General features: G+C 42.3%; 1 protein-coding gene across 3 annotated transcripts; it reads left to right on the top strand.

Moving 5' to 3' along the window:
- Positions 1-365: 365 nt before the first annotated feature.
- cited1 (Cbp/p300-interacting transactivator, with Glu/Asp-rich carboxy-terminal domain, 1) lies at positions 366-9,335 on the top strand. Of its 3 annotated transcripts, none has more exons than XM_028564262.1 (2): positions 366-437; positions 5,491-9,335. In XM_028564262.1, exon 2 carries the CDS (start codon positions 5,511-5,513, stop codon positions 6,084-6,086), a length of 576 nt encoding a protein of 191 aa, XP_028420063.1. In that variant the 5' UTR covers positions 366-437; positions 5,491-5,510; the 3' UTR covers positions 6,087-9,335. The 3 variants fall into 3 exon arrangements, with proteins under 3 accessions (XP_028420063.1, XP_028420061.1, XP_028420062.1); XM_028564260.1 differs by having other exon boundaries at positions 407-590; XM_028564261.1 differs by having other exon boundaries at positions 427-485.
- The last annotated feature ends 1,285 nt before the right edge of the window (positions 9,336-10,620 follow it).

Below are 10,620 nucleotides of genomic sequence, written 5' to 3'. Positions count from 1 at the left end.
TAAGGACTAAAGGTCTACAAACCACAAAATGTGAAGTTATAAGACCAAGAAATGTCATTTTATTGTAAATAACTTAGAGCAACTTAACCATGATTGTCAGTGATTATACTGTAGCTACATAAAATACAAATAAATTCTAATGTATGAATAATAATAGTTTGCTTAATTCATAATTTGACCAATTTCTCAACATCTATTTTAGTCCCGCCCACTGGTGTTTACCTCAGCCAATAACATGTATCCATCCGGATCCATCTGTCCAGTTCCTCGTTTTGGGATGACACACACACACACACACACACACACACACACACACACACACACACACACACACACACACACGCGCCGGGCTGGTCAGTGAGGAGAGAGCGAGGCACTAAATGCTTTTTCTTCAGTAAGGAGCTCATTGAGGAGCTGAACCCTCCAGAGTCTCTGCAGTCAGTCAGTGTGCGCACACTTCAGCCTCCGATTCTCTGAAAATATAGGTTCAACTTCCGTTTACTGGCTTTTATCCCCACAACAAACACTTTGGACTCTTTACATCTACTTTTATTTGACTTTTTCTGGGCTGCACCGGGCTTTTCTCACAGGTTGGTGATTTCCTCTGGTTCGGTTTCTTTACGCTGCATGTGACAGGACTTGTCCCATTCCGTTTCGGTTGACAGTTTGTTTTCCTTGCCAAGTGTTTACATAACATCTTACATGAAGTCGAGCGTTTTTCTGCATCGAGCTGATCGAGGGCTTTCGCTGCAGAAGCTTTTGGTTTGAACTCATACATGTCATGGATAAAATCCAAAATGTAACCCTACATGATGTTGTCTTTATAGTAGAAATGAATGACAGTATTGCATAAGCCATAAAGCTGATGGGAATTAGCGTCTGATGATGTGCATTCTTTGTGATTCATGTGTCACAAGCTTATTAACTGGAGTTTTAAAAAGCAATTGGAGTCTTTTCCCAAGTTTTACAAGATACAACGGATACAAAGTTTGCTGAAAAAAAAATTAAGTAGGCTACTCTGTTTTTTTCTTCTTTAATTGTCTTCTCATTAACCGTGTTCAGTGTGGAGTTGGAGGCAATTAAAGCAAGTAGTGAATGCGTCACGCTGGGGCAGCATATGGTGTGTGTATAGGATATAGGCTACGTGTGTGTGTGTGTGTGTGTGTGTGTGTGTGTGTGTGTGTGTGTGTGTGTGTGTGTGTGTGTGTGTGTGTGTGTGTGTGTGTGTGTGTTCGAGTCTGTTTGAAAGGGACAGACGTTTCAATTGGCTCGTCACGCTTTAATGTGTAATTGAAACCTCTGTGTGTGTGTGTGTGTGTGCGCGCGCGCGCCCGTGCGTGCGTGCGTGCGTCCGTCCGTGTGTGTGTGTGATCAATACTTTATAATTAGTTCATTTAGTAGCTGGTAGATGTCCAATTTTTCTCTTTTTACACACTTAAAGGACTTAAACATCATGTTGCGTGACAAGATGAAGACATGTAATTTGAAAGAAAGCTCCAGAACAGCTACTAAATGGATCTTGGTCAGGAATGAACTTGATCCTATATTCCCAAAAGGAACTCATGTAAGTTTGTAGAACCCATATTGACATTGTAGTTACTGACATCTGACTGTGTTTGGGCAGCTTTATGGATAATCAAGTCATTCATCAAGCAAAAAGGCCAAAAAATAGCCTCTCAGATGTGAATATTTGCAGATTTTCTCTGTTTTACATCATGCATGGTACAATTTTCCCTTTTAGATCATCTGATCAATCAATATTATATATAAGATAAATATATGTATCCCTTGTTGCTCTCGGTTAGAGCAACTAATCTGGCAGGGAGACTTTCACGGCTGATAATTAAAATAAATGCAGAGCGCTCCACGGCCAAGACAGCAGTCGAGGCGGCTAATGAAATCATTTACAGGGAAACTACAGCCAGGGCTGATTCCACTACGTCATAAAAAAAAAAAAAAAAGGTGGTGGTAGAAAACAATGAGTCAGGTCAGCTGTGAACAGGAAAAAACATAAGCACTCCTCCTGCAGTTTCACACAGCATCCTTCCTCCACTCCACTGGACTGTCCTCTCTGCTCTGCAACCTGCAAGGACGTTTCTGACTCTAATCCATCCTCGTTTCACATTATAACAGTGGTCTAAAGCAACTCTTCAGCCCAAAAAGCTGTCATGTGCATGTGAGGGGAAAAAAACGTCTTACTTCTTGACTTCTTCCAAGCATTTTCATGTCTCCTGAATGTTTATAAATGTCAAATTGACTCAATTCAAAGGCTGAAACTTACAACTTTATTTTGCTGAGGAATAAAAACAAAAGGTACTAACCTGATTCAATCATTTAGATTTTCTTAAAAAGACGAACTTCAGGTACTTCAGCAAGGCTTTTAAGTTTAGCATATGTGGTTGTGTCAACCTTAAAATCTCCAAAATGGCATGTGCAACATAGTCAAATTACGACATGTGCTCTTATGACTTAAAATTCCCCCCACCATAAAATGTGATTAATTTTAAAGCTACTGCGCTTTAGCTTTAGGAAACAGTTGGGATTTCACTTGTAAAGGAACAGGCCACTGAAATTGTCTTTTGGAGTATGAAATACTCACCAAACAGTATTAGTTTCTCAACATGACTTAAAACATTTGTTGCAAATTGGCTGCATCTTGGAATCATCTTTTCCATTGAAATGGATGAAGATATATGTTTCTATATAGTTTCTAGGAATCAAAAAAAAGAAGAAAAAAAAAAAAAAAAGAAGAAAGCTGCAGTTGTGTTCTGTTCTGCTCCCCGAGAAAAAAAAGTGTGCAGTTTTTATGTGTTTGTGTGTCCTGGACTCAACGTGCTGGAAAGCTGTTGAGCAGAGGCACCATGTGCAGGCTGGCCCTGACAGTAATCAGTCAATGAATAATGAACACACGCGCACACACACACACACGCACACACACACACAAACAAACACACACACACAAACAGACCTGCCATTGACAGCTGTTTGGTATCTTTGTGTGTGTGTTTGTGTGTGTGTGTGTGTGTGTGTATTAACTATATCAGTGGAGTGCAGCTGCATGCCTGCCTGTAGCAATTATGTTCTCGATAAATAAGAGCCAGTGCTGGAAGGAGGGGCTGTGTGAGAGAGAGAGAGAGAGAGAGAGAGAGAGAGAGAGAGAGAGAGAGAGAGAGAGAGAGAGATATTAGAAGTGATTAACTTACTCAAAGGATAGCCGCATGATGTGTGTGTGTTAAGGCCCACATGCTGTTTGAACTGTATGTAATATAAGCCAGCTCTAGGACTTTAACATGAGCATCTGCAAGAGGGTTTGAGTCACACACACTAAAAACAGACTTTTTCTCAATGACATTGCTCAGTGTGTCAGGGTTTACACAACACACTCTTTTTTCCATTCACACACACACACACACACACACACACACACACACACACACACAGACCTATAAACACTCACTCACCCGCAGCCTTTTCATGGTTAGTTTTCTGCCCAATAGGTCAAGAGGAAAAGCAGACATCAAGCGAATACACACACTCTCAAACACATGGAGTCATGTGGCCGTCCAGTCACCAGGGTCGGCTTGTTGCATGCTTCCCAGACAGTCATGACTTAAGAGTTTTGAAGACGCCATTGCTGTTGCGGTCTGAAGCAGCCACAAGTTTGTCAGGAAACTATTTAATGACCACTTAAGTCATTTGTCATTTTTTGTTTAGTGAGCAAATGTTTTCAGAGGTGGAGGGAGTATTCAGATCCTTTACTTAAGTAAAAGAACTTGACAAAATGTCAAACTATCACTGTAATTTTTTTTTTTTTACCATGCATTCATATTTAATGGAAACAGTGCTTTTCTCCCAGCTGACATGTAGCTTGGTACCATTCTAAATGTTTGCAAAATTATTCAATTCATTAAATTTGGACAATTCGATGTAACCCAGCAACCAAATGCAGATCAGCAGTAGAAGTCCCTGCCACCAAACAGTAGAGATATTAAGCACACATTACAGCCCAGTGACTCTGCTACCATAATGTGAAGCCATCATACTCCTTATGCATCTCCTGCATCATTGTTGTTGCCATAATGACAGAGTGGAAACTCGCATATGTGCAGCGAATTGATTCACACCTGTGTGTGATGTTTCTAGCTGGAGCGGCTCCTAAAACCGGCATCACTTAAAACTGGTAAAGAGCATCTCCGGTTTTTAAATGTCTATAAATGCATACACGTAGTGAGCAGGTTCATTTTGTACAGCAGAATGTGAGCTTCCTAGAAATTTTTTTTTCAAAGGTGTACACATATTACAGATATGAGATAAGGAAGTCGCACCAACAGCCTCCCAAATTTGATAACCTTTGATTAGGCCCACAGTAATGCATGTTTAAAATCTATTTTACTAAATAGTCTTTCAGGTTTATGTGTGACCAAGCATGTGAAGAACATTTTGAGTATGAATAGTTTGACCTTTCTTACTGAGAGATAGATGAGAACATCAATAACGCTCTCATACAGTATCTGTCTGTTGAATATACTGTAAAACTAGAGCCAGACGGGTATTACATTACATTACATTAAATGTTACTTAGCTGACGCTTTTATCCAAAGCGACTTCCAATTAAGTGCTTTCAACCTTGAAGGTGCAAACTCCAGACAACAAGTAGTAAGTGCAAGTATGTTAGCTTTAAATAAGCACAACTACAAAGAGCCATATGAAAGTGCAGATTTGAGAATATATATATATATATATATATATGTATATATGTATGTATGTTTTTATCCAAGGTGCAGTCGATTAGCTTAGCTTAGCACAAAGACTGGAAGCAGAGGGAGACAGCTAGTCTGGCTCCCTTCAGTTTTTGTACTGATTAAACAAATGAGATAAAACGTGTTTATTAGTGAGCTTTAGAGCTGCTAGTAGGCACATTTTTTCAACTTTGGACAGAGCCAGGCTAGCTGTTTCCCCCTGTGCTTCCGTCTTTATGCTATGATAACCTAATGCTGACTGTAGCTTCATATTTAGCAGATACACATGAGACTGGTATCGATCTTATCATCTAACTCTTGGTAAAAAAGAGAATATATTTCCAAAAATGTCAAACTAGAGGAATTAGTTCACCATCCAAACACTGCTTTAGGTTTTAAACACTGATGCATGCCATCATATCGATTCCCTGTTTTCTGCGTGCATCTGGTTCAAACTGTGATGTGGGGTTTTAATGTCAATTAAATGAAGGGGTTCTGTGTAAGTCAGATAGAGTCAAATAGATATGAGACCGTAGAGCAGACCATGCTACAATAAAAAAACTGGATTTAGCGTGAGTTTATATATGAGATCATCAGATTCTATGGAGTTATCTCTGACAGTGACGTCTTGTCTTTAATGACATCTAGCCTACTTGATGGAGCGGGCCTTTGTTTAGCTAACAAGCTTATCTCGTCCTTCCCATGTCCCAGTTTGATGACATTGCATAACATCTCCCATTTCTTCCTCTAGGCTCTGGTGTTTTCCTGGTGATGACCTCACTGCTGTTTCCTGGCAACGCCCACGCTGCGATGAAGGACCTCTCCTCTTCCTCCACTCCTCTCAGCTCCCTGCTCCACTACCCGTCCTCCAAAACCTCCGCTGTGCCGTTCTCCCCATCTGCCGGTGCCGCCGCCTCGCCCGGGTCAACGCTGTCGTCGGCGCCGCTCTCCAAACCGCAGCCCTTCTGCCTCCAGACGGGGCCGCACCTCCTCGCCAGCATGCAGCTGCAGAAGCTCAACTCGCACTACCAGAACCTCACCGGCGCTTCTGCCGGACACCCAGCACCCGGTGGCGCTCAAAGGGGCTTCAGCGCCTCGCCTCTGGGCACGGGAAACCAGCTTCTGGGGCCGTCTGGAGGCCTCGGCGGAGGTGGGCTGGGCGTCGGCATCAGCATGGCCAACCAAAGCTCCGGCGCAGGTGGAATTATCGACTTTGACCCCGTGGACGAGGAGGTTCTCATGTCTCTGGTGGTGGAGCTGGGTTTGGACCGAGCCAACGAGCTGCCCGAGCTCTGGCTGGGTCAGAACGAGTTTGACTTCATGTCAGACGTGCCGGCCGGGTGCTGACCTACGAGAAAAGAAAACTATCGAGATTCGTAGGTTGGCAGTGGAATTGATTGACAAAGAGAGTTGTTGTTGTTCTCTTTCCTCCATTTCTTGGTTGATAAAATGAGGAAACGGAAGAGACGCTGAGCGATAAAGAGAAAGACGTTAGAGGCCTATTCTCGTTTCTATTTTGCTTTCGTACTCTATGTGCAGACAGACCAATAAAAGAAAAAGAAAAAAAGACAGCTTGCTGTCAAACTTGTCGTTTTGCTAATGCAGAGAGAAGAAGAGAGAGAGCAAAGAGAGCAAACTGTTTTTCGCTTCATTCAATCAGTGCATTTTTCTTTTCTTGGATGGAACTGGTGGTCGAAACCAACCTGATGGGATTAAGAAGTCTTTGGTTTTGGCTCATCACACTTTTTTCCTTTTCATTTAAAGAAAACAAAAACAAAGCAGAAACAAGAACTCTTTCTGCCTCTGCTCCGTCACGCTGGCTTAATAAAAACGATGTGGTTGGAGACGTTTCTAACCTTTTTTGGATAAAAAAAGCAGTAGAGATGACATCGACACACTTATCGGACTTTCTTAGTTCTGTTCTCTCTCCGTCAACTTAAAGCAACACCAAAGATTATTTTGTACCTTAAAGTAATGTTTCCAAAATCGTTTCAGTGGTTCATCAACTCGTAACAGGGTGAACGGCACTTCTGCATTCGCTTTGCGGCCCTCTAGCGGCTAATGCGCTATGCAAGTTGGCCAGATCGGGTAGCGGATCTGTAGTTCGAATGAGACATAATGGATACAATTCCGCTTCCAACCTGTAGGGGGACCGAAGAGGAAAAGTGATTTGGTGTTGCTTTAAGGAAGCATGACATTATGGGAGATTTGTGATGGATGTCAAACACCATGTTTCCTGTTTTCTTAATGGACAATATTAGACTCTGGTCTCACGGGAAAGAGACTCCTGTCTCTCGCCTTCACAAAGACACTGATTGTCTGAGAACCGGTTATCTCAATGTACTTTTCTTTCCTTACCTTTTTGTTTGAATTAAGTTCAACCAGTCGCATTCTCAGAACCTGTTATTTAAGACAGTGGCTGATATCCATCTGGACTTCTGGACAAGGAGCGCTTCTGTAGCGCGTCTATAATCGGTTCTACTTTTCTGAACATAATGAATTAGATCAAGGGATGGGGAATCTTTCGGAGCATGGGACCTGAATGGAGAAAATTGTTTCTTGCTCTGGAACACAGCCTCATTAAAACGCATTAAATCGAGGCCTTGTGAGTCACAACGAACATGTTCATGTTTTGTTTTCTGGCTCGCAGTGTAAGAACCATTGACCCGGGTGGTGTCAGTGATCTGGATAGCACTTCCCTCTTACAATAAGGATACAAGGTCTTGTCAAACTTAATGCAATAACAAATTATTCTGATAACAGATTCATGCGCTTTTTGTTTTTCCTGTTTCACCGCTTTGATGTTTGTGTCAAAACAGTTTGTTCAGCCACACTTCTGTGTCCCTGATAAGAAAGCATCGTCTGTTATGTCATCATTAGGCCTGGAGGATGCTGTTTGCACACACTGCAGGGCAGCCTTTGACCTGAATACACACTGTTGTTTGGTTTTAAGCACCACCAGGCTTTAGGATGATTGGAGTCGGACCAAAGTGAACTAAACCTTTCACGCCCTACCGCTACTTGCGGCTAGCATGATTTTTTGAGATTGACATGAGCTTTACTGTGTCTTTAAAGGCAGATACAAACAAGCTAGCTGTGCCGCCTTATTACGGAACCCGCTGCAGTTCTAGGCAAGACCCGCTCTTCAGTAGCATTCGCGCGCTACGATTGGCCAGGCGACCATGCTTGCGCGGGGTAACGGAACCCGATTTGTTCAGGCCCTATCCCCTGACCAATCGGCTATCCTAACCTGAACTACTCAAGGTCAGTGCCTAGCCTCAACCAATCGGGCTGCTTCGTAGGGCGGGTCTTGCCTAGAACCGCAGTGGGATCCATAATAACGCAGCTGTGCCCCCTCTGGCAGCCATATTCGAAGTCCTCATGCTCTCTGGCTTCATTTGAACAGTTATTTGTTTATATGGAATCAACTCTCTCATGGAAAATGTGTTGTTTCTTGTTGCTGCAGACTTCAGTGGTTGAAAGAATCCCCAGGGGTTAAATTGACACCCACTCCTCCACCCCTGTGCTGTTTCTTGCTGTAGACGGATGGATGTTAGCATGCGGGCTCTGACCTATGTATCTGTTGTGGTAAGAAGAGACGGGGACTTGAAGTATGCGGCGGGAACAAAGGCCTTTCACCTCAACCTGGTTTGCCTGTCTTCCTGTGCATTGTGGGTCTCCTCTTGGACCACACACACATGAAATAACACACCTGTACATATACGCACAGGCACACAACTCACCTCAATGGAAACTCTCTCTCTCACACACACACACACACACACACACACACACACACACACACACACACACACACACACACACACACACTCACTGAAACCCAGCTATGTGCGGCATACAAAGGCACCGAAATAAACACACACACAGGAGCATGGGGATGGTATTACAGCAGGGAAATGGGAGTAGCAACCATGAAACAGGCACTTGTTCAGTTACACACAGACTTCACAGGGTATTGGTGTGTGTGTGTGTGTGCGCGAGTGCGTGCGTGAAGAGAGATAGTGATGTTAGACTGTATGCAAGTCTGAAAATGTCAGTGTGTGAGGGGAAACTATGAGCAGCAGGTAATCCGTCCACATGTAAACCACTGGCAGAGGAAAAAATTTGCAGGGCCTCGTTAATTTATAAAGATACAGACGGGTCAGCTTACACACACTCAGTTCCTCAACAAGCCGGCTATTTTTCCCACCACACAAACACAGCTTCCTCATACCGCTTTTTGATGTTGATTAGGGTCTTGGTTACAGTCAATGAACTTCCTTTTCTTTCTTTAATGAAACGCGAGAAGCAGCGATTAATGAAAACCCGATGAAGGAGTAATTTGACGGAGGGATTTGCAGGATGTTTCCCTCGCAACAAGCGCTTTATTGAAAGAAATGGAGATGCCTCTCATCAATTCCAAATCCAAAAGATTCCTCTCTTCCTCCGTCTCGTCGTCTAAGTGGGTCAAAATAACATTCTTCAAATCGAAGACAGTCTTGTGTTTGTTTCCATCTGCTCGACATTGTTTTAAAGTCCCTGTGTGTGTGTGTGTGTGTGTGTGTGTGTGTGTGTGTGTTTTTTGTCCGGCCTTGATCCCAGCTAAGTGAATGTTATTTTTTGCTGTGTGAAGGGACCCCGCCTCCTCCCTCTTCTCCTCCCCCTGAGAAGTTGCCTGGTCGAGATGTTTGAATCGTCTGAGGGCTTTCATTTCCTCTTCTCCTTGACGCCCGACATTGCAGATTAACCTTTTGAACCAAAATATACCTCAGCTATTTGGTGTCCAATAACAAAAACTTAACTCCATGCAAAATATTCTTAGATATTTTGGTTTAAATTTAGCTTGGAATACCACACCTAAAACTGCAAAATCTGTGTTAATTTTGTAATTTTTGTAATTTAAAGTAGGTTTAAATTGCTTGGTTCAACTTGAGATGCTTAATTAGAAGAGTTTTTTTTCTTTTTTTTTTTTTTTTTACAAATCTAGCCTGTTTTCCTCCTAAAGTGTAACTTTATTGATGCATCTCCACGGATCATCTTAAAGGTTTGAACCTCCCCTTCACTCGTAGTTTGACAAAATAAGGGCCCCCATCTTGCATAGGGCCCACCAAAAGCTAGAAACAGCCCTGAGTGTACACCTTCACGGTCCCGACAGCGAATGAAGTGGATTTACAGTTTCTCTGTGACAGCAGTGATTTGTTGCACACTCGGCCGTTGCCTCTGGGCCTCCGGGTCATGAAAAATGTTCCAGCACATCAAGGCCTGTGAAAACCTTCGACATAAGCAGTGATATATCTGTTAAAAGGTCTCTGTTACAAGGTTTCCTCTTCACAGTAATGGAAACGTTCAGCCACTGCTCTGCTGCCAGGTCTGCTTGTGAAAATGAAGTAGACTCTGCACTGATTCATTCCTCTTTTTATTTTTTTTTCCTTCATCATATTTACTTTAAAACCTGTAGATTGAAGTCTTATTTTGTTGTTGGTTTTTACGTGCAGTCTCTTTTCCTTGTTTTTGTTTTTCTAATGATGAAATGAATATTATTCAAAGATGATGATTTTTAAAGCACTTTTGCTCACCGGCTCTCACTTGTACATCTATATGAATATGTAAATGACTGAGATCATATTAAAAAAAAAAGAAATGCTTGTATTTTTGTTACGGCTCTGAGTTTTGAGGGGGAAATAAAGAAAGTGAAAACTGAGCTGGAGTGAATGTTTGTCATTTAAAACAGCAGACAGACACTACATACAGTATGACATGTAGTGATGTAGCACACTGATGAATGTTTAATGTTTGATAGGTTAAACCATATCAACAGATAAATGTGCCATGAATAGACTATATAACAAAATGTAGTTACCAGTTAAGGTCTAGCATACAG

Source organism: Perca flavescens, chromosome 19, assembly GCF_004354835.1.
Source record: "Perca flavescens isolate YP-PL-M2 chromosome 19, PFLA_1.0, whole genome shotgun sequence".
NCBI classification, from domain to species: domain Eukaryota; kingdom Metazoa; phylum Chordata; class Actinopteri; order Perciformes; family Percidae; genus Perca; species Perca flavescens.
This window is presented reverse-complemented; position numbering and strand designations above follow the sequence as displayed.

Coding starts and splice junctions, on each gene's coding strand:
- cited1 (XM_028564262.1), top strand. CDS start 5,511: ATGACCTCACTGCTGTTTCCTGGCAACGCCCACGCTGCGATGAAGGAC.